At 37.5% G+C, this 25,648-nt stretch overlaps 1 protein-coding gene across 4 annotated transcripts in view; it reads right to left on the reverse strand.

The window, feature by feature from the left end:
• DOCK4 (dedicator of cytokinesis 4) overlaps window positions 1-25,648 on the reverse strand; it is a 256,389-nt gene that overhangs the window by 115,626 nt on the left and 115,115 nt on the right. For all 4 annotated transcript variants that reach the window (XM_037388680.1, XM_037388679.1, XM_037388681.1 and 1 more), the window contains exons 9-12: window positions 15,695-15,776; window positions 15,019-15,079; window positions 12,990-13,122; window positions 11,434-11,522 (exon numbers count right to left, since the gene is read on the reverse strand). In XM_037388680.1, the coding sequence (XP_037244577.1) occupies window positions 11,434-11,522; window positions 12,990-13,122; window positions 15,019-15,079; window positions 15,695-15,776 (365 nt within the window). The remainder of the gene's footprint in view (window positions 1-11,433; window positions 11,523-12,989; window positions 13,123-15,018; window positions 15,080-15,694; window positions 15,777-25,648) is intronic.

Here is a 25,648-nt window from a genome sequence, read left to right on the forward strand (position 1 = left end):
ACTATCTGATGACCTGTAACTGGACACTGGTGAGCTGTTCACAGGTCTGAGGCCTCTAGTGTCAACCCATGCCAGTACTTTCAAGGCCTCAGTAATGGTCACATGTCTTTACTCTTCTACGTTCCGTATTAGTCTAGGGTTATAGATAGATAGTTATAGATAGATAGATAGTGACTACATGTTGTAACTACCTATTAAATACAAAGCATCTAATACCAAAGAAGGTTACACCACACAGCTGTACAAAGCTAAGCAAGAGCTAAAATAAAGGAGATGGAATTTATTATTTTGTCATTAGATAAATGCTTTGATAAGTCAGAACAAATCTCAAGGCAGGCTAAGACAAGTCCAGCCAGACAGGTAATGGGGACTGTGTTGCCAGCTAAACGCAAAGCCAGTGGCCAGTTCCAAGCCACAGCAATCCTGTATTTATGGGTCTAAAGAAATAAAATACGCTTGCCAAAGAAACTAGACATCCACCACAACTGAGAAACCATCCATCTAAAATAAAAGCCATGGGGACGACGTACTACAAAAAGATGGAATAAATTCACATTTTACAAGGGACTGATGTTTTTATCCTTATTACAAATGAAGTTAACTCACTATCAATTAGAGTTAACTGACATAATTTAAAACACACTGACATGTTGCAGAGCAATTCAGATTTTCAGGAGGTCGCACATTCAGTTGAAGTGAAGAGGGACTCCCTCAGACACACCACAAAACAAAGTGAAGAGGAACCAACTAGTTGAAAGACGCCAGCTTCCTCACCAAAATGTAACCTAGACTTTGCATACCATAACGGCTAGAAACTGAACTCAATTTACAGGTGATTAAAGCTTTCTCTACGGAGAGGAAATGAAGAGGTGGAGGGGAAATGTTGCTGGTCCTAGAAAGGAAGGTTTGATCACCAGGCAGTAATGAGACAGGGTCAAGGTGGAGCAGGATTCCAAAGAATTTGGTCAGTGGCCAATCTGGGAGAGATGGAGAAGACACTGAAGGAAAAGGAACGCTATCAAAAGAATTCAGAGATAATCTTTTTGTGTAAGGAGACAGAAAGTTAATTCATTGATGCTCTTCCTATGGAAACATGAATAACTTCTCTGTCATATAAAAAAAATTATATACTTTAGTTTTAATTTATTCCACTCTGATGATGTATGTCAACATTAGTTCTGAAGCCATTTCATGCACTAGACAGTAAAATGATCAGCTTTAGAAAAAAATCAGAGCATTCTTGATGGAACAGCTGTGTACGGAAAAAGCAAAACAGAAAAATGCAGCATGCCACCATAACCACATCTGACTGTGGTTGATATGATCATTACACTATCTATGAAACCTAGAATCTATCCAAAACTCCATAATTTTTTTTCATTTCTTGTACATTAGGAGCTAAAACTTAACAATGAAAATTATTATGCAGTCTCTGAAGGACTGGCACATTTTCTGTAATTAGGTACATAGTGTATCTTTGTCCCTCCAGAAAAAAATTACAACTACTGCCCTGGTGGTAATTAAAACCTCTTGAATTAGCTATTCTTTATTTACTCCAGCTTTGAAAATATTACTACAAAATTCTGTGTGGTACTGCAAACAGATCTGCTTTCATGTCTTTTGCAAGCACATGAAATTTCTCACAATTAACTTGTACCACAGGTCATTACAGATTATTTTTATCATTCAGATGAAATAGAATACAGAAAAATTGACAAGTTGCTGAATAAGCATTCCAGGTTTTTGGTCAGATCTGTCGTTTTACCTTAAAACAGCTTTTATACTGCATTATTGACTTCTGCATTTATTTATGACAAAAGGCAACTGTTCATTATGCTTACAGACCACTTATTTGCATTTGAGCTTCTGGGGGGAGGGGAAAGCATTTGCATTCAGCTTCTATCTACTAGCAGCAGAGAATCCTAGATCATATTAAGAAGAAAATGCCTAGCAGCTGCTCAGGAAGCCGATAGAAAAAAAAAGCTCAGACAGAATGCTATTCAACACTGTTTGCATTTTAAGAAAGGTAATGAAATAAGGCATCTGTCCAAATATATCTGCCAAAGGGTGTTAAAAGTATTCTGAAAGCATACAGGTGTTCCCATTTCTGGTAGTGTTTAAAGTGTCCAAAGTACCACCGCAAAGGTAAAGCCAGTGGATTTCCACACTATTATTGGCAAACATGATTTATTGAGTTAATGTGATCTGAGAAAAACAATTGTATAAATCTTGTGCAACTTGGCCACAGCAAAATCTAGGTAGTAAATCCCACAAATCGGTCTGGGAACAGAAAGGAGGAAAAAAAAAAAAAAAAAAGGAGGGGTAGGTTCAGTTAAAGGCCTTGTTAAAGACTTGATTGTGATTACTCTGCATTATCAAAGGAAAAGTCCAAACTCTCTCTTCTCAGTTTTAAATTCTGGGGGTTTTAGCTCAGTGAAAAAGAATGCAAGAAAAACAACCTTTGCAAAATTTTGACAACTTTCTTGGAGCTCATGAATTAAATGAGCTCTCATGCCTCAGGCTTTTGTCAGAAATGCCAAGTGTGGAAAGGCAGGGGTTTTTCTCTTCTTCAAGTGGAACATAAACACTTACATGCAAATGGCATTATATTATCACAAGAAAACTGGCTTGGAATTTATTTACAAGGGAGGTGGCAGAGCCTCAAGTATTTCTTGCCAGAATCACTGTAGGTTGAAGGTTAGAGGACCAGGAGGCTACGTGACTATTACATGCACCTAGTCTAAGGACAACAAAAGATCTCAGCAATAACTTCTCCAACTCTTAACTTGATGCCCTTTTCTATAAACAATATACACAGCATGTCAATACCCATTTCCACGCTATATTGTTCTATTGCAAAGGTCAATCATCTTGCTATTTTTTTTTTTAATTACACTTTTATGTACTGTTTTGTTAACTAGAACATTAGGCATTGCACAAAATACACAATTTTACAATTATATGTATTTTATATTGCTTCTAGTGCAAATAACAGACAACAGGATCCAGTGAACACCTGTTATTTTCTCCCTCATGAAGTGCAGCTCTGCCATGCAAACCGCTTTCACACCACTGCACTGGAAATTTAGCTACCTGCATTCTCATTACGTCTCTTACTTCAGCTAAAGAAACAGTAAATTTTTAACTGGGACCTAAAGAAAGTGTTAAAACAAACCTCCACCAACATAAAAGCCCAGGTAATGTTTGTAATGAATTTGTAAATATAACCCTTGAAGAGCTAAAATCACGCATATATGTTCTATAACGTTATCATCTGAAGTAGTCTTAAGACTTTGTATTCCTTCAGTAGATAAAGGAAGTCAACAACACCAATGGTAGCAAGCAGAATGAATTTTTGGAAAAGTCTTATAAAAACCTCACTGCTAAGACATAACCTAACTGCAAGATGGTAATATGAGCCAGCTATTCCCATTATGTAGCTTTAGCTAGAAATTTCTGGGTTTAAACTGGGTACCGTTTCAATCGCATGCAGAAACAGTGTGGCCAGCAGGACCAGGGAAGTGACTGACCCCGCGTACTCAGCACTGGTGAGGTCGCACCTCAAACAGTGTGCTCAGTTTTGGGCCCCTCACTCTAAGAGGTGCTGGAGCATGTCCAGAGAAGGGCAATGAAGCTGGTGAAGGGTCTGGAGCACAGGTCTCATGAGCAGCAGCTGAGGGAACTGGGGTTGTTTGGTCTGGAGAAAATGAAGCTCTGGGGAGACTTACCACCCTCTACAACTGCCTGAAAGGAGGTTGTACACAGGTGGGGGTAGGTTTCCTCTCCTAAGTAACAAGCAATAGGACAAGAGGAAACGGCCTCAAGTTGCACCAGGGCAGGTTTAGATGGGATATTAGGGAAAATTTCTTCGCTGAAAGGGTTGTCAAGCATTGGCACAGGCTGCCCAGGGAAGTGGTTGAGTCACCATCCCTGGAGGTATTTCAGCGATATGTAGATGCAGTGTTTAGGGACATGGTTTGGCGATGGACTTAGAAGTCCTGGGTTAAGGGTTGGACTCTATGATCTTAAAGGTCTTCTCCAACCTAAACAATTCTATGATTCTATAATCACAGCACTGAGATGAACAGCAAGTCACAGCTTCTACTGGATATAAGATGTCCCTGACAGTACCACAACAGCACGTTTTTCTTCTTTAAAAACAAGTCTTTTAGCAACACCCAAGAGCACAGTATGAATTTAACTTTATTAGAGCCCTTGTTTCCAGCACAGAATGACACTTAAAGGTAACTACACCAAAAACCCACCCTGAACTTGATTTTTTAAATCCTTATTGTAAAGCCAGAACTTTACCAGACAAAACCACAAGCTTGAACTGCTATAAAAATGCACACGATTACATCTGACTGCTCAATAAGTCTGCCACCTTTAATGATTACTTTTCCCAAAACCACCATAATTAATATTACATGCTGGATTAGGCTATAGATTTTAAAGATTTGGTTACTCCTGAATTAGGCAAAACGGTTTTACATTAAACTGCTGAACAATCATCCATCCTGTAAAAAATTACTTGAAAAAGTTCTACAAATCCTCGTCTAAAAAGCTGCTCTAAACCTGCCTTTTTTAATATGTCAAAGTTATCAGGGCCAAATGATCCTGGAGCAATTTTAGGTGCAAAATTCTCTATATATTTAATTATATATTTAATCTTTCAGTGCACATGAGTACTATTTTTAAATAGCAGCCTTCAGTGACAACTGATTTTTAAACACATCAAAATGGAATACACATGATCTCCTTGTCACAAAATATAACAAAGGTTAAAACCAGTAGATTAACAGATTGTTGTAGAACTAAAATAATTAAATGCATTTGCTGTTTAAATGTTAGTGATGTGTAGATGCAAAATACAGTTCAGAACACCACTGATCTGTGAACACTGCTGAAAAGAGACAAACACCAGAGAACTACTCTGTGATTAATCATATGCTCAGGAGCTACCTAAAAGTTAGGTACTTAATTTTGTTCTATCTTCTCTGTTAAGTATGTTAGTACTCCTTTTCTCCTTCCTTCTCATCTTCTACTAGCCATTGCTGCACTCAGTTCTCCATTGTGAGCCTATGTCTTCTTTTTGTGGCTAAAAACCATAGCTGCTCACAGCAGGGAATACACAGTTTGTTTCCCATCTGACATTTCTCACTTGATTCACAAGAAGCAGCTCTCCTTGCAACTGTGAGTGGGGTAACACTGAACTGCTGGGGTAGTGTCATGCAAACAGTCACACTACATCTTGTATCTAGAATATATTCTAAGTTACCACAGCTCTGTTTCTAGAAATACTGTGCACTCTGTAAACTTATACTGAGCTACCAATACCCTGCTGTATTTGATTTCATTATGATGAAAAGCTACAAAAGTGTGGAAAAATTATGTTTCTCAGTTATCTCACTTCACGGGGTCTCTGTAGTTTCTCCACTGCAAGGTCAACGACTACTCTAACAGGCTCCCCCCTCTGAATCCAGGAATTTGTAAGCCAAAGGTTGCTTTTTGTAATAGGAGACGAAATAGACAAAGTATATGGTTTTCCACCTTTTTTTTTTAATTTCTTAGTGTTTGACAGTAACCATGGAGAAAAAACATTATTAGAGTGCCAATAAGTTGTTGAATGCAGGGAAATAGGCATGGGGAGACATATATTGCCCCAAGGCATGCACTGCCTTTTCTATCCAACTGTCCCCATTGCCGTACTTGTCTCAGAACCTGTGTCTTGTCAGATGAGTCCATGCATTGCGATGATCTACCTTGTGACTTCTTTGAGTCTTACATGACCACTGATCTAGACTGAGATTTAGTGCCAACTGACATGTACACTGTGGAAAAAAAACTATACATACGAGGCAACAATAGCTCCCTAAACCAAAGGATGTTTACTTTTTGAAACTTACTTTGTCTGGTTTAATTAAAATTATAGCAGTGTAATGAAGTTTGCCTTTGAATAAGCAGCCTCACTGAACAATTAGATCCCACTTTGAAGCTGGTTCCTCTTTGAACTGATGTGGGACCACATAACCTCCTGAGAACCCTTCCAACCTAACTTACTGTATGATTTGAGAAATGACTTTCCCCACTTAAGATGACAGTTTGTCCTTCCTCATGATGGGATTCTTGGCAAACATCTGTCAACAATATGGGGTTCGAGTCCTCCATGCTTCAGTCAGGGTATTATGCTGTTGCTCAATTATTGACCAGTCTCTTTTTGTTAGGCAGCATCACATTGGATGACCCTCTGCCTACAGATTTTTGAACATACGTAAAGAAAGAAGTTAACAGTTTGTGGCTGACAGACTTCAGCCAGTCTTTTACAAATTGAAACACAACCTGCATTTGTCTTAAAATCAGCCTGCCAATCCAGGTCTTGCCTCCATCGTATTCAAAAATTCACGTTCCTGCAATCTACTAGATACACTATACTAGTTTCTGATTTTATTATTTTTGTGACCTCAACTGTATGCAAGAGGATATGATTTAGGTAATTTTAGGAGCTGTATTCTGCCCCCCTCTACAACAGCTAAAAAATTAACACTGCCACCATATTTTAAAAAAAGAAAAAAAGAAGAAAACATGCTCGAGCCAAGAGTGGCAAGAGAAATCCCACCGTTTTGAATGTGTTTCCTCTAAAGCTTCAGGCCCTCCCATCAATTAGTCTTTCCAGGGGAGCTGCAATATAAGTTCTTTGGCATTGCCACCCCAGAATACACAACACTGTTCCGTAAGCATGCAATTAGGTTACATCATTCATGCCTAGTTCATCAGAGCATTTCAAGATAAATGGCACAGGAAAAGGCCTTCCCACTACATTTGCTATTTTTGTGGAATCCACACAAGAGTCCAAGGCTACAAAGCAGCTGGATACATTTATAATTTCTTACACCAGTTATTTAATCTCTACAGGATTTGAAAGGATTTTCACCTCCTTCGCTGTAACAACTGAAAAGCACGTGTATCCTTGTCTCAGCTCTCATGAATTACTGCATCAGGCACATGCAGCTTTTCAAGACTTGTTATAAGGGAATCTAAATCGGCATTTACACAACAGCTTATATATGAGAATGTTAGGAAACTGAAGTAAATTCTCAAAGAAAAGGGAAGCTGTAGTGTATTAAAAAATATTTAAAAAATTGTTGAAAAATGCACTAACTCAATGGGGAGAATATTTACATGTAACACAAGATCAAGGTTTAAAACTCTCCTCTATAGGATTTGCTAAGAGGACATGAATACTGATCACACTTAGGAAAATCATGCACTACTTGGCAGGCTTTAAAGCCACTTTCACTTTCCCCATGGTATAATAAATATTTCCTGATTGTATACGAAGTTGAATAGCTGCTGCAGGGAAGTCTGACAAGCCAAGTGTTTAGCATGCTCATCTGGGACATGAGGGACAGACTGAAAATCCTTTTCCAAATCAGAGTCTTTGAAGAACGTCTCAGACACTGGGGTAAATAATTTCTGTAGTAAACCCAGTGAATATTTATCTATTCCCTGAAATAGCATAGGCACAAGAGTCACGGCAATCACCTCCAGCATTTTTTTTCAGCCTAGTGCCCAAGCAGCTAAATCTAGCTCACTCATATCCTGACAGTGCAGGTGTCCTTGGGTGCGTCCAGCTACCCACCTGTTCTCAACTTCAAGCAGTGGCAGATATGAAAATTACCTTAGCTTTAGATACCTACAGGAAGATCTGGTGCCTAAGGAGGTACTTGGAAGATGCTGATGGCCTTTAAGTAGGTATTACAGTAAGGACCATCAATATTTAACTGTGTGACTTGCTCACAGTCGTAAGTGGATAATTGTTGTGGACAAGAACCCTCTGCCTTCAGAGCCCAAAGGACTCTCCAATCACTAGACATAAAGCCCTGCTCCAATTACTAGACCTTCCCTCCATCATCATGTGCTATGTTAAAAAACCCCATACCTTTCAACTTTTGAAAGTCTGAAGAACTGGGGAAAAAAGAAAAGAAGTAGTGCTATAAGCAAGAATACAAAATTGCAAGTGATAAATTCTTACTGAAAATCAGAAGAAAAAAGAAACCCATGATACTGCATAAGTCTGTAAAATTGAAGTAGCATTCTCTGATTTCAGTTATTTTACTTTTTTTTTTTAACAGAACCATGTTTAATAAAAACCAGATTTGGCCTGTTCTCTTGCTCTTTGCCGTAAAACACACTTCAAAACATTTTAAAATCAACAGGTTTACTCATGGCACAGTAATTCTGTGAGAAAATGAAGCAGCTATTACAAGATCAATAACAGTTTACAAGGCACTTTGTGCGTTACTGCCTGCTTTATTAAAGAGAAAAGCAGCCCACACCCAATACTACTTATTTATCGTAGTCCCAAGAAAGATCCAGAGTATAGTCTCACAGTCCCACCCGAAGAGGAAGATCTGCAATTATGACCCATACTGCAAACCCTACAGAGATTTTGACATTTGACAGAAGCCCAAGCTTTGATATGAAAGCAATGACTTTGTCTAGGTTTCACTATCTAAAATATACCACAAGAGGATAAAGGATGATTTTATGTGGTTAGAGAGAAGCCAGTAACTGTTTTCTGTATCTGCAGTATATATTTCACTGACTCAATTTTTTCACAGATGTTTGCATTTTAAACCAAAGTAACTAGCTTCTAATTCTAAGAAAATATATTATAGTTTTTAGAGCCAGCTCCATTCCAGATATTAGTGAAACCTGGTTTGTTTAACAATTACAAAATCATCTAGATCTACTAGTACTTATTCCACAAAAACTACAAAACTCAATGTAAGAAATAGCAATGCTACTAAATGCAGCAAAGGCTATACAATTTGGCCTTTGCATTCACGGTTTGGTCTCCTACACCAGGCAGAGCCAGGTGTCTTCCAGTAAGCTGACACATGGTACCAGCTGCAAAGACTAGTGGTGAACAGTAATTTGATCCACTACCTGCTATTCTAGTCTGTTAGGCTGCAAATTCATGCAGAAAAATCCAGTTCCCACTCCAGCAAACGATGTTAAATTATCCATGAGACTGAGTCCTTCCATTCCTGCATCCACTAAGAAGAAAGGGCATGAACATCTGTCCTCTGCTTCTTTCTGGGCAGTATTAAGAAGTGATGGTTATTTGCCTTTATTTGATATTTTTTTTTTTAGACACAAGCTGAGAATAAGACACAAGAGGATTCTGTACTGAAGAACTGTCATGAGTTGAAGTAGAAACAATACTTTTGGGGGGAGTGGGGGTTTAATATTAGACACGAATGCTTAGTCTGGCAATATGCATTTTACAGGCAAGACACTGAGTACATTTCAGGTTCCTTTTTAATCTTCCCCAGAAAACTGAAAGAATTCTTTTTTCTGAGGATTATAATGAAATATCTGATAAACTCTTTCAGCCCAAGGAGATAATTTGTGGAAACGAAAGACTTAGTGTGAAAATCTCCTGAGCTGAAAGAAACTGTATAGGACAGAATCTGAAGATGGAACAAGCCTAGAGGACAATGGCCTGAAGCACCTTTGCAGTTGTTTGTTTACTGTGTTTCCTTTCTCAAGTTTTGTTAATGTGATTTGAAAAGGGCAAGTATGATATAAACAAAAAATTCAAGTTTTCCTACATTCGGCTCATACTTACAATGCTTTCTAAGAGAGAAAACTCACCTATATCTCCTGTAATGCAAGACTTTCTCCTTTTTTGACAACTATAAGGTGGCAGACAAGGCTAATGAGACTTTAGAACCAGCCATTCATTACAGAAAGACAGCAAAGGCAAAATAAAAGTAGTGTAACAACGATATTTTCCATGAGGTGTCAGCAGAAGTATCTGAACATATTGCAAAAGCCTTTTAAGTGCTTTTTCAGGTTGCTAAGCAAGAGCAGAGGAACAAATTTCACACGTCTGCCGTAAATAACCTTTCATAGCTTATCTTTCAGTTGCTCAGCATTCAAAGTGGTGTTATGGCTCACTTCCTCTTTCCCTCTCCAACTTCCACATGTGCTACTGGAATTCTGTGCTGCTCTTCCCTTCGCCTCCCTCCCCTGACAGCCCTTTTCAAAATGTAACTGATCTTCAATTTGCTAGCTTTAAGTTTCTAGCACCCTGTAACCTGGAAAAAAAATCATGTCAAATATTCATATAATTGAGAGTATTCAGATTTATCCAATGTCTCCTAGGACAACTGGGTGCTTAACTGTGGATTCTAGCTTCATGAGAATATAACAGGATAAGCAATGTAACATAGAATAAGCAGGTGTTGCACGGACAGTCAGAATGACCAAGAGTATGTTGTCCTTCAAGAATACGGTTAACATATTTAAGCCAGCCAACATTATACTTACTCAGTAATGTGATCTTGTATTTTCACTACATGATTTTTATATTTATTGTCCAACAACGTGCATGATATTCTAAACCTTAAATATATGTATATGTGGCTAGATTCTATAGGACAAAATAACAGGATTAGAAATGGTTAAATATATAACTTCAGTCCTGAGAAATAACATGAGCTTTTATGTGCTTCTTGGTTATCTGCTAAAGACTGTTGAACATACATTTTCAAGATAATCATTATGCTTGAAATCAAGTTAAAGAAGCATGAAATCTACTACATGGAAGGGATTACAATTACACTACAGCCTGAAAAATGAGTTTATACGAGATTTTTCTATAGTCATATTTCAACTAATCAGTGTTTCACAGGGACAAGAAAATATTTGAATACAAGAACAATAGACTCTTAAGCTTCTGCTTCATATTTCAAGTTTGACTGCATCCCTAGATGACAGCATTCAGGAAAAGGTAACAAGTTGGTATTAAAAACAACCCAAGAAAAAACGTACAAATTCAACATCTCCAAAAATCCACCATCTTGCAATAACAAAGGTCAGTTGTCTCCCATTTCTTAAGTCTCACATCCAAATTTATTTTGATGGCAGTTATATCAACATATAGCTGACTGGTGAAGACTATTGTTAAGTCTTTAATTATCAACTCTGTATCTTGCTCAGCTGGAATGCAGAGCTACCAGTGGGAATGCAGGTCGCACAGGTAGTTCCCATTTTTCTTTTTCTTAAGTTTAATATATAATGTCAATGGGAAATTTTATTCCTGATGAAAATGTGAAGCAGAAATGTGAAGCAACGTGAATCAATGATTTGACCAGCCCCACATGTGAACAGAACTCTACAGCAAACTGTAGCTCCTCAGCACAAACCAGAAGTTTAATTACATAGTTCCTTGAAGAAAATCAGTGACTTTTTTCTTAAATGTGCACATGAACAGCAATATCATACATTTTCATCCAATAGAAGTATTTTCCTCTATGTGAAAAGAATATTTATTTCTTAGACATTGATCCTTCTTAAAATAGAGCCACTTCATTTGCAAACTAAAGGAAACCCTAAGAATGCAAACAGAATGTGGCAACTTACCTGCATTGGAGCCTGTCAAGTTGTAACGTGCATTCAGCTTTTTAATAATATTTTCATGTATCTGATACCAGTCACTCTCTGTGTTGCACCTAGAAAAATGATAATTTTCTTAACTCTGAAATAGGAACACACGTTTTTCAGATTGGCTTCACCAAATCCCTACACAAATCCTCTTTTGTTCATGAAACTAGTAATACAACAGGAGCTAATAAAGCCCCACAAAACTGCCTGTGTCTCAATGGAAAGGGTTAGAGTGTTCTTACCATTTGAAAAGGGCACCATGGAAATACCTGCTTCATGTGGCAAAGGGTGGGAGAAAGAGATAAGCAATTATACTCAGGAACTCAGCCGTGACCAAGTTCATCATCTGTATAGATCTATCCTTCAGCACTAAACCACACAGAAATCTATCTTGTGACACTCAAGAAGAGACGCAGGACACAGAGTTGGTCTTAGCAGACAGAAAAATTGGTGCTGCACATTTCAGATTTATTTAAAACAGGACGTGATCTTCAGGAGGTACTTGATGAAAGAACAAATTAAGTTTCAGTATACATTTAGAAAATAGTTGCTTTTCCATAAGAAAAAATTGACCATGTTCTAATCACCACTTTTCATGGTGTAGACTGGATTTAGTCTTAGCATCAAATCTGGTTTTGAGCAGCATTTCTTCTTCCATTGCTTTTGTTATTTTAAAATAAACAGGCAAGATTAAAAAAAATATAATAGGCAGATAAATCTAACAATTTGTTAGCCAACAACAAACACTTCTCTGACTTTGGTGTCTTGGGAGTCTAAATAAGAGCCAGCCCACACATCCACTGCCACACTAAATTGCTTTTCTGCAGCACTGATGCCAGCAGCTATAATTCAGCACAGAGGGATACAGAGGAGAAGAGAAAGGCTGCCTGAAAGAATTCCATGCCTTCAAGATTTGAGTGCTAACCCCGTGAATGACAGAACTTCCTCATGTGCATGATGTGTCCCAGGTTTATATACTTAGAACAGACCACTCCACAGAAGTGTTCTCACTATAGTGTTCAAGGTAAGCAGGAAATTACATACACTGTGTTGCTATAACTAGAAAATTGAACTTTCTTTCAATTACTATCAGCCAAAATCCACTATTTAATTAACCAATCATTTTAAAATCTATATAACTGCTTCAATTCACAAACAGATACTCTGACTGCTTTTTTCTGTAGTTATAAAATACTTCCACTAGCTGCCTAGGCAGCACAGCATTTAAATAAATCCTAAGAGCATTTCATGATGCTATAAAAAGAGAGCTCCAGAAGCTCTTACAAGGATGCAAAATGCACTGAAACATACAGAAAACTAAAAGGATGTAACCTTTATCTTTAATATTATGCCACTTTATAAACACATCTGTAGAACTAGCAAAAATTTCCAAACTAACAAAAAAAAATTAGCTACTACACTTTTTTTGCAGAATGGAGCTACAGCTATTTGCTTGCACTGCATTTAACACCACTGCTTCTGATGCACACTGACTGTAAGAAACTTCTAAAAATTAAGAAAAAACCATTCCTTACATGTATACTTTTAAGACGAGGTCATCCTTTGAATCTCCTGCCAACAAATCTGCAATGCTAAGGACTGCACAGCCAAAGGGTCTTCTGTATTGTACGTTGCAGGCATTTTTCTTCTCTCCAGCTCCCATTCGTCCTGCCAAACAAAAATATATTTTTGATGCATAATCCATGGAACTGTCTCTCTTAAAAGCACAGAAGGGAGGCAGAGGGTAATCCAGCTCACTATGGTGACAGGTCTAAGTAGACTACGCCAAGTGTACTCATTGTAAATCTGGTCCATCTTTAGACTACCTTAGGGTAACAAACAGGAGAGGAAGTCCACTAAATATGAGTGATCTTGAAAGGTCTTAGACCAGAGGTACTGCTCATCCTCTCATGACACCCACTCAAACAACACTTTCTGATACTCAGAAATAGCATTCATGACACCATCAAATTAAATTTAGAGTTCAGACATGACAGAGCGTTCAATATTTGCTGTCCACTAAGAATTCTTTTACTGTGGTTGTTGCTACCTGTGATTTATACAGAAGGTGTTTTGATTGAGCCATTACAGTTTAGTAGTCAAACGCTGTTTCCAAATAGGCAACTGGTTAGCAAGGGAATAAGCAGCCAGCTGCAGAAAAATCAAGTAGAGATGAAACATGGGGAGGAAAGATGACAAAGGGCAGCAGAATTTATGATAAGGAAAGAAAGAAGACAGCCAAGGAAAACAGATCTGAAAAAAATATTTTTCCTAGCCTTTTGTATTTGATTTAAATACAATTGATCAATCTTCTTGCTGCATTCCTGGCATTTGAAACTGGCCTCTTTCTAACCATTTTATTCAATTGTACGCTGGTAGCTATGTATCTTTCCCACGAAGTCTTAAATTCTGACAAGAAAAGCCTATGGTTGCAGTCACTGCAGGGCAATGCCTCCTCCAAATATTTCTATGCATCGCAGGGCTAGAAGAGTAATCGTTCATTTTCACACTATGCAGCATATAAATCTTATTTCCACTTTTTAATCTTTCAATGGTTCATTTACAAACTTGACTGAGATTTTAAAACAATACAATAGGAAAATTTTTACCCCTCATTTAAAGCATTTATTCTTACAAAATATACTTCCATTATATCAGCTCATTATGCCTTTTTCCAATGCTTGCTAATAAAAGCAAAACACGGCATTCTGAAATTCTGATGAAACACTACAGCAGCACAAAAATGCAAGGAAAAACTATTCCTCAAAGCTGTAAATTAGTGTTTACTTTATAACAAGTTGTTTCCAAACTCAGTACAAGTTAAAGCAACTGTATTTCAAACCAAAATATTTTCAAAAAATAGGAAGAAAAGTAATACTTAGGGCTTCACCGATGCAACAACAGAGACAGTTTACAGAGAAAACAGTGTATCTAAAGAGTTCAGAAGCAGACCCAAAGATTACTGTTTCACATCTGTAAGCCAAAAGGTAACTTCTTGAAATACCTAACACAAGTGTACACTTCTCTTCCACTTTGTTCTAGAGGACTTGATACCCATCTATAGCATCAGGGATTAAAATTATTACGATACCTTCTCCACTTCTTTCCCTCTTTCCCTTTTTAAAGGGCTCAGGTGGAATACAAAATTCATCTGAACAATTTCACATATACATCAGATAAAATATACTAGTTACGTACACTAAATTTCCAGGCAAGTTTTTCTATGAAAAAAGGATGCTTGAAATTACTCTTTGGAACAAGAATGGACTCTCCAATGACAATTCCATCATCTTAACACCGTTCATATTTGACATTTTCCTTTTGTTTTCTGTAACAAAATACCCTGCATCTAAACTCAGTTAGCAGTACACTTGAAAAACAACACAAAACGATGCTGAGAAATCCACAGCAATTTTTGCATCAAAACCCAGCCATTTTCTTTTCAAAAGATTTATTCCAAGGCCTAGCTAATCTAACAAATCCCAAAGCTGACCCCAAGCAGATTTATTTACTGCCATATGTTTAACAAATGTAAGTTTTCTACTCACAGATAATTATACCTACCTATTCGGATAATGTGCACAGTGATATAGATGTCCTTCCTGAGTTCACTGCTACCCAAATCCTGTGTAAAAACAGAACCTCATTATTTCTGACTCCTGATTAAAATGTGACACTTAAAGAGATCTTTACACACCGCTTTCACTGACAGTGAAAGTGATTAATGAACAGGGAGTTCATTTATACAGCATTAACAAATTATCGCTTTCACACTTTAAATTGGTGGTCATATACTCAAAACGACTGTCCTAAAATATGGCAGGCTAGAATATGCCATACTGCATCAAAATCAGTGGACAGACATAAGATACTCACTGCATGCCTTAAACAGCAGTGATATGTTTGTGCAATTCCAAATATTCTGAAAGTACAGGCAGCATTACACAAACAATGTTTTGGGTGTAAAAAGCACAAGGAGAAAAGCTAACTGGTCCTTGTTTCAGGGAGAAAGACTGGCATATATGCCCATGCGGATGCTTATATGAGTGCCTGCATACTGCCAGAAAACATTCAGTTTGGGAGTTCAGCAATACACCTCAACCAGCCTTTAGAATTGATGATCAGAACACTGTACATACAAGCTTAGGGAGTAGTTCTGAGTCAACCACAGAATAACAATTTAATTCAACTTGATTTTCAATACCCAGCACAATAACAATTGAGAACAGCAAGAACTCACCACAAAGAGAGAACAGTGTCTTTCAGGCTTTTCTGGACATTTTGGCAAACCATTTCTATTCAGTCTTAAAAAAAATCTTTCACTGTAAGAAAACACATATGACAGATATGTTGAACAACACTACAGCAAAACAGATATCATCTTGATTTTATTTCCATATGTAACCTTTCTCGAGATACAAATGATGAAATACTTTGTTTCTAAGTCTCAGCCATATCAATTAAAAAAAAAAAAAGAGAGACTAGTGAAGAGTGGTAATTTACTTATCATCCAAAAAAATTACTAAAAACTCAATACAAAACAGAAGATTGATTGTCATGTGGAAGAATGATATTGTATATCCCAGTACACAGAGAAATACAAGCAATAAAACCCATTTATCATAGCACTGAAATTAGATGCATAGTACGTTGGCATCAATTCCTGCTAAACAAATGTCAACATTGCCACGCTTGTGTTCAACCAATATTCTTTTTCATAGAGAGGAAGATGATCCCAGGGGACATTTGTCCTACTTAATTCTATCAAAATCTCTCAACTACAGTACACTGATTTTAGCAGTCTTTTAAGAATCCTGGAACTTCCAGCAAGGTAAATTTCATTTTCAGAATTCTGTTTTGCCATCTACTGCAGAGTGTTAAATGCTGCAGCTGATAAAAATTCTCCGTGGTATTAGTACTTATTTCAGAATAGAAAAGGGCATAAGATCCCACTGAAAGAGAAATTGCTTTTTGAAACATTCCTATTTGACAGTAGGTCCATTATGGATAATTTCTGAGCAAACTTGGCAATTCACACATGAGAGGTTTATGAAAAACCAAACTTCCCATGCTTTTGATATTTTTTTCCAAGATACAGCTTCATAGGAAATGTAACAAACATATTTCTGCAGTTAGAGATGTGGAAGATGGGAAAAGCAAAGAAGTAAAAGTGTTACATATGTTGCTCTCCGCTCTCTCACCCCCAGCTGGTCAGATATTTGAGTCAGAATGCCCTGTAATGGTCAAATCAGAAACAAAATTTCCCAAGTGCAACTAGTTTTTTTCTCAGCCTTATCCACCTCTTCTGCTTATCCCAGAGGGTAAACATGGTTTACCACTGCTCTATACCATCCAAAGCTTTTCAAAAATGCAGCTGGAAAATCACTAGGAATATGCTGGATAAGATCCAACTCGGAGACTAATTAAATCTTTATTGCACCAGTATTTGCCTTGTAGAAAATCTGCATTGATCATTCACAGAATCATTCATTCACATTGAAAGGGACCTCAAAAGGCCTCTAAATCTAACCTCCTGCTCGAAGCAGGGTCAGCTGTAAGGCAAGATGAGCTTGCTCAGAGCTTTAGCCAGTCAGGTCTTGAAAACCTTCAGTTATGGAGACCACACAGTCACTCTGGAAAGCCTATTCCAGTGTCCGGCTGTCCTCAATTTTTTTTTTTTTTTTTAATATCCAGATGGATCTTCTCTTATTTCAATTTATACCCATTGTCTCCCATTATCCCACCATGCACTACTGATGTTACTGATCTTCGTGTAGGTACAAGGTACAGGCTTCCCTCAAAACTGCTTCTTCTCCAGCCTGAAGAGGTCCCACTGCCTCTGCCTGACCTCCCAGGGCAGGAGCTCCTGCTCACAAACAACATGAGACCCTCCTGCTGAACTCACTTCAGTTCATCAGTATTGGTCTCGTATGGAGGATCCCAACAGGCAGTGTCTAACCAGTGCTGCGCAGTAGATGATTGCTTCCCTTAAGCAACTTTCCATGCTCTTGGTGGCACAGCCCAGGATGCTGTTACACTCAAGAGGACATTTCTTAGGAATTATGTCTGGAGAACGCTTTATTTTTTTTATGTGCCAGCTATCTAGGCTGAACGTACAAAAGCTTAGAATTTTTTATTATGATTATTTGAAAACATTTGTGCAATCTTCAGCTATGCAGCCTTTTTATCAGACAACATAAAAGGTAGAACCTAAGAATAGCAGAGTTGAACTCAAATACCTTAAAGCGTGAATATTTTCTCAGAAATATCTATGTTTCATGATACCGTCAACTTCTCCAGCTTAGGTCTCCATAGAAACTTTAAAACTGAGTTTTAAAGACTGTTTATGCGAGTATATTTTTACAGAGAAACAAGTTGGTATTTTGCTGTTGATTTAAAAATGGTTTTCAAATAATTTTGCCCTTTCATTTAAATTTAACTCATTTGCAGTATGAGAAAATACAGCAGAAAAAAGTGCAGAGCTTTCTTTATAGGTCTCACACAAAGTTAGTGTACATTGAGCAAGAATTAGTACTTGTATTACCAAAGCAGCTAAAGCTTTAAGACCCCATTATGTTGGGCACCACACAAAACTGAATAAAAAGAAAAAAAAGTCTCTGTTCCAGCAGTAACAACACAGCTTTTGTGCACTGAAGCCTGCAGTGCACTGGTATGCATCAATACAAGTTTGGCCAATACAAGGTGGTTCTAAATTTTACCACCTTGTCTTCAGTCTGTAGAACTATTTAAAAGTAATACACACGCACACACCACATTTCACTACATCTCTCTTTTTTCTTTAAAGCAACCACCAGACATGTTGGGTCAAAGAAAAATATCATTCAATAAGAAACTGTCTTGCTGTGGATAAACTATCTGCATAGTTTACCTATGAAACTGGCAAATACTGACTTTAACTGGGAGTGTATACTATTTTTATTGAAGCTTACATTTTGCAGAAACAAAGGCACATCTTTTGAAAGCTTCCTACTCACTATCCACTACAATACGAAATTTTCAAGCTCTGCTTACACTCACAGACCATGAGATTACGACTCACAACACAATTAAAAGCCAGGGACACTTTTGTCATGCCACAAAGAAATGCACTGATTGCAACAGACATGTAATGGTTATGCAGACCTAATTTCCTCATTTGAATTTGAAATTTTGTTTGACTGAAGAGTAGGACCCAGTGGTGATGAAAAAAAGCAAACTAAATACAACAAATAATAATAAAAATCTTAATCCTTGTTTAGTGCTTTGATACATTTTTTGCTTGAAATGTATCACAGTACCAGTTACAGCTCAGATTAAAACAGTTATCTTTGAACATTACCAGGGACCAAATGGAAGCAGTTAGACTTATACGATTATGAGAAAAAAAAAAAAAGGCAACATTAAATCTAAGTACAGAGAGCATGTGCATTTATATATCATTTCTAAGATCTCTATACAGACGAACAGGTTAGAAAATGGTTAAGAAAAGTAAACAGCCTTCTTAAAACAAAACGATGACAGAATTCCCAAGATCTGAAAGCTTGTCTTCAAACAGCAGCAAAATCTCCAGAGGGTGAAATCTAGGGCTAGCATCATATTGCACAGCAGTTTTCTCAGTAGTCAGTTACACATACAAACGTACGGTAAATACACACAGCAGTACCCCAAAGCAGAAATACCTTTCCTTTGTATTAAGATGATTTTTTATTCTAGTTTAGACTGCAATTAATTTTTTTATAAGCACCAATCTTGCCACTTAAACATGCTGTACACATTTAAACTCTGCTGTCTTCCCACTGAAAATAAGGAAATAACTAATGCTGGAGAGATTAATTTAAGAAGGTCAACAAGGGATTTCTGTACTGTAACTTCCCGTGTATTAGCGAAGTAACAATGTGTTCCAAATCTGCAGGCTTAACACACGCATTTAAAAGAAACACAGCCACAAACTGTTCTATTTTCCTAAGTGACCCCTATTTCCTTAGTATTAGCAGGAAAATGTTACCAGTCACATGTTACCAGTCTAGACAGATTGCTTGTTCTATGATTTATAAACACACCATCAAAAAAAAAACCAACACCAACCACCAGCCAGATTTATACCACATGGCATATCCCTGTGTCAAAGCTATGTCATCAAACAGTCGTAGCTCTTAGTATAGCTTCACTTCCAGACATCTTTATAAATGCTCTCTACTTAAATACAGGTTACAGTGATTTCTAAAGCAAATAATGAGCCACAGTAAGAGAATACTGCCACATAATTCACCAGCTCAAGTTTATCACATTCCAGAACATCGTTAAAGGTTGTTCATTAAGAACCTGAATTTGAATTGACTTCATTTACAGCTAAAGGCTCTTTGACTTACAAAACCAAGATCAGGCCAAAATGTTACCCTCATATTTAGTGGTGAAATGCAGAGAAATGTGGTACAATATGTCATAAGTTACTGAAGACAGAAAAGCCTTAAAAATTATTCTTAATCAGAGAATAACTGAATGATAAGTGTGACAACATGACTTAGCAGTACAAGCTGTTCCACAGTAAATCAGCCCCTGTATTTTACTTGTTAGGCACTTATGAAAACAATACTCAAATTTCTAACTGTAAAATAAGTAGCAGTGAGGAAACAGGGAGAGAAAAGGAAGAATAAGTACTATAAAAATAAAATTTTGGGCAATTTCAGATAAAGATCAAAGCATTAACACCAACAAAAATAAACCAAACAAAACAATATTATGACGATATATCAAAGCTTATCTTCATGTCTCCTAGCCACGCTGGCAACATGGGGAAGAAGAAAAACAACATTTTCAAACATTAACTTTATGCTGTGGAGCCCAGTTTCCCTTGGTTAGCTGTATAGTTAACAGGGGAAAAAAGAAAAGGGAAAGCAGAAAGGAAGATGGGAGGGAAGAAACACAGACATGTAGCTAACTCAAGCTCCTGCTTTCATCTTCTCCTATCTCATTATTTTCTGAAGACAGCCTTGAGAAATTATTTTTTATTAACACAACCTACATTATTTTAGCCATTTGCACCTGTATTTTAACTGAAAGATGGCATCACACATCTCTTGGAGAGCTAGCAAGCAGTAATTTTAAACTATTTTTCATGAGGTACCAGGATCCAGAGAAAGACAATACAGTTTTAAAAGAAAGACAACATACTGGAATCTTTTAGCAGGTATTTACAACTAAAGAAACAACATACACTAGAAGCCAGAGCTCTCACTAATAGTGAGCTTAGTCTGCCACCATGGATAAACATTTTACAGCACAGCATTACTGGTGCACAGAGCTACAGATCCTTCAAGCTGAATACAGTCATTTTATCTTAGCCACTGAGGTAACAGCATAGATACAAGCAATTTGCTGTATCTTTCCAAAAAAATGGAAATTAAACTCAAAAATAACAGGAGGAATTGGTAGACGTGAAGGGAATAAATAACGTTTAAGAAAAATCCCTTCCCTCCAACAACACCTGGGCTTCTCTGTATTAATCACCATTTGGGGGTTTACAAACAGCAAGTCTAAATTTCTGTGCTGACCCTAATATGCCCTTTGCCAGTAGCCAGTGCAACTGCAATATATTCTCAGGAAGATGATCCGTAAACCCACCAGAATACCACTGGTTTTGAATATATCTCATCATTACCTAAATCCATCACTAATATGTCATGGCTGGTACACATACCACTATTCTAACGCTGCATTCATGTCTGAATGTGCCTAATTGTTTAAGCTCATCTCTTGCAGTGCTTTTATCACTGCAATTAAAAACAGCTATTTCTCCTGTTACTTTCCAATTTTTACAAGACAAACAGTAAGAGGATTATTTGTTAATGCACATGAAAGACCGATAGCACAGGTTCCTCTTGCTTGGGTTGGTCTGTCTGCTTTAAAAAAAGCATCTATATACAGAAGATCAGATCAAAGATCTGTATTAACTAGCACACTTACTCTAACCGCAGCAAGCAAAAGATATTTGAAAAAGACTCTTCAGACAGTAAATAGGTACATTTGTTTCACTGAATATGGGCATTCATGAGAGGAACTGAGTTACATCATGCAATACAACTAATTTCTAACATACCCTCACACCTGGGACCAACACATCTGTACTTGTTGATTTGAGGCAACATGAAAGATAAAACCAGGCTCCGTCTCCCCATAAAATACAAAACCAAACCCTTTCAAAAGCATATTCTTGCTAGACTACACTAGTGCCTTTTTTTTTTAGAAACTCACTCCTACCATATCTACCTCATTTTACTTATCCACAAACGTAGTTATTTTGCTGTAAAGTCACACACAGCAGCTCCTGTACAACTGCTGAATAGGACAGTCTGGGCAGTCAGGCCAATGGCTTACTGAAATGCCAACTCCTCAAAAAACATTTGGAATGCTACCCTGAAGTAAAATGTTATTCTACTGCAATTCAAGAATGGTCAGTATTTAAAGAGCAATTTATCAAAAATGTCTCATTAATGACAGCAAGTTACACAGCATTGCACAAAGTCAGATTAAATGAATGATTTCTAAAAATGTCATGGTTTAACCCAGTTAGCAAGTAAGCACCACACCACTGCTTGCTCACTTTCTCTCCAAGTGGGATGAAGAAAAGAATCAGAAAGGTAAAAGTGAAAAGATTTGTGCGTTGAGATAAAGGCAGTTTAAAAGGTAGAAGAAAAGCCACACACACACAAGGAAAACCAAACAAGGAATTCATTCACTGCTTCCCATGGGCAGGCAGGTGTTCAGCCATCTCCAGGATACCAGGGCTCCATCATGCCTCACAGTTACTTGAGAAGGCAAAACACCGTAACTCACTCCTTATTCCCCTAGCTTTATATGGCTGAGCATGACATCATACGGTATGGAATATCCCTTTGGACAGTTGGGGTCAGCTGTCCTGGCTGTGTCCCCTTCCAGCTTCTCGTGCACCCCCAGCCTACCCACTGGTGGGGTGGGATGAGGAGCAGAAAAGGCGAGTGTGTAAACACTGCCAGGCAATAACTAAAACATTCCTAAATTTGCAACACTGTTTCCAGCACAAATCCAAAACTTAGCTCCACCCTAGCTACTGCAAAGAAAACTAAATTTACCCCAGACAAAACCAGCATACAAAAAAAGCATTACCAAACCATCTAGAACCTCTTAAAGCCAGGACGAACACTTTTGATCACCTGGCAATGAAGTGCAATACAAATCTGTAGAAAAGGCATTTATTACAGAAACTACTGCAAGGCCAAATTATTTGGCAGGAGAATAAAGCTGTGCCAGACATTCCTTTCATACACATTCTTTCCACTATGTGAATCATATCTGCTTATTACTATTGTTATTGATGACTGGAAAACTGAGCTACCAAAAAAATTACTTATTTGTGAGGAATAAATAAAATACATTTTTGCTACCAATATCCAAAAGCTAAAAAAATATAAATATTAATAGGTACAAAGGAAAAAGTGGACAGGCCTACAGAAATCTTTGTAAGATACCAACCTTTCTAAATCCAGAACAGTTGTCAGGTCAAAACCAGATTCAGGGTAAAAAAACCCAAACAAACCAACATCTTCTCACAATGTAAAGTATGTACCCTGAATACTCATGGGGTAACAAAGAGGCTCAAGTTCCAATGTTTGATTATTGTATCTTGAGTACGTCATAGGTCAAGGCTGTTAGTTACAGTGAGCGTGTCTTCGCTTTCAGAACTGTTATGCTTTGTAAAACAAATGAAAACATAATTAATAGGGCACACTGACTGACTGGGCCACACCTTCAGTGTTTTGACCTTTGCTGTGGGGTTGCTCCACAGCAGGCAGCTCAAGTCAGTATTCTCAAGCAAAAAGTATTATTCCCTTGAAGCACATCTTTCACATTTCCAGTCTGACTGGGACCAAGACTCAACTCTTTTGCAATCACCTCTGACAGCTCCTGCTCCAGAATTTCTCCTCACCTAGGATCCAAGCAGAGGAGAAGCCCTATGATTTTTACTACTTCACTACTCCTGCCAAGAAAAGGCTGACTAATTATATACATCCTGACTATATTCCTGCACATAAGAATCTTTCTGTTCACAATGAATAACTGGAAAAAATGAGGCACATTTTCTGAAGAGAAGCTTTTAAAGTTTCTGAAACTTCAGGCTTCTCTTTTAAGCTATTTTTTATAACCCTGTATTTACTTGCAGTTACAATCACACCAAATACATTCTTGTCCACAAGGGCAAATTACCACATACCTTAAAGCCAACAGTGAAATGATTAAGCCTGCTTATATACTGAGTGTGTATGTATATTTATCTCAATACAAAGGATGACATTTTTTTAAAAAAAATTAGCTACTATATTCACAAACATACATACCAAGTTACCCATCTAAAGAGGGGGTTTTTTTTATTCTAAATGCATAAAGGACTGTTAATAGAGCAGTGGCTGCTCTGTTGCCAAAGTGATCTGGGCATTGCCTTTGAGGTGTTTCAACTCTCCTGCTAAAATCAGGATTACCTCCTGAACGGGCAGGAAGTAAATAAAATCAGGCTGGTTCTGTTTTATCTTGTTTCGGAGAAGGGACAAAACAGAGTAATAAGTGACTAATTAAAAGGATCTGCTAGCCAGAAAATCCAAGATGCTTTAATCTCTTCTGTATCTATGAGATGTGCGTATATATATATATACACACACGCACACACACACACTGATTTTGTGGAATTTGCTGTGGCACAAGTTTTAATACCATGCTAGATGAGATATTTTTGTGCAGACCACGCAGGAAGCTGAAAATAACACTGAGATACCCTGTGCTGTAATCCAGTAAAAGTGCAGATTATGCTTTTGTGGAAATACTATAAAGGAAAAGTAGCCCTGAGCTAGTTCTGATTCCCACAGGCTGCTCCCTCCACCAGAAACCCTGCTACCTGCATTAGCTCAAATCCTTGTCCTGCATAGCAGGCACATTCGCATGGAGACCACGGATAATGTGGAGGTACCCAAGTAATAATTTCCAAGGAACAGTATTAATGCAGTGAAGGTTATGCATATGAAAAAATATATTAAGGGGAAAAGGCAGAGTAGCCTATAAACTAATGACAGATTAAAAATTATGAGAAGCACCTAGGTTGTATGTAGCATATGGTATGGCATTGTACTGAGCACACTTTCATGTACATAATTTTTTTCTTCACAAAAATTCTGTGTTGTTGAAAAACTTCAAAGTCCAGTCTGAACTCTGCCTCTCTAGTCAGTTTTCACTTGTCCCAGAAATTCTGTGCTGTTAGGATCAGGCAACTTTGTCTGAGATAGGGTTAAAACATATCCTTAAACAACTGAAGGAAAACGCACACTTTTTTCCTCAGGACTATGTTCATTCTCATAGATCACGGTAGAAACAAACCCTCTGTCCTTATGCAGCATTATTTAATAATAAAACCTCTGAATTTCTATGACATTCAGAAATACAAAACCTCAATATTGAACAATGAGATATTGTACTACTAAAGCAGAAAATCTGAATATCAACTCATGTGTGTGCATGTATGGACATATATATAAATTCTTTATCCCTCTCTCTCTCTCTCCAGCTTTTATATTTGAAATCCATTGCACCATCAAAAATAATTTCCAGATCTGGTTTTAAAGTGCCCTCCAAACTATTTCCAAACCTATTTTGCTCTCTTCTTTGATGTTAAAATAATCAAGTGTCTGGAAAGAACATGGAAAGAAATAATAGTCACACACATCATATACAATAAAAAAAGTCCAAAGTAACATTTCTAGCAGGAAATTACTTGTATGATAAGTATGCTACAAAAAGAACCATCAAGAAGTTGAAATTAATTAGCAGGTGGTTCTGAACTGAAACTTCTTGACTAACTTGATAAACTTCTATGATGACATAACTGGCCTGGTAGACGAGGGGAGAGCAGTGGATAGTATCTACCTGGACTTCAGTAAGGCCTCTGACACTATGTCCCATAAGATCCTCCAAAACAAGCTGTTGATATATGGGTTGGATGAGCAGATAGCAAGGTGGCTTGAAAACTGGCTGAATGGTGCTGAACAATCTGGATGATGTGGCACAGCATACTATCAGCAAGTTTGCTGATAACACTAAACTGGGTTGGGCTGTCATCCAGAGGGATCTCAGCAGGCTGGAGAAATGGGCTGACAGGAACCTCCTGAGGTTCAGC

This window comes from Falco rusticolus, chromosome 5, assembly GCF_015220075.1.
Source record: "Falco rusticolus isolate bFalRus1 chromosome 5, bFalRus1.pri, whole genome shotgun sequence".
Lineage (NCBI taxonomy): Eukaryota > Metazoa > Chordata > Aves > Falconiformes > Falconidae > Falco > Falco rusticolus.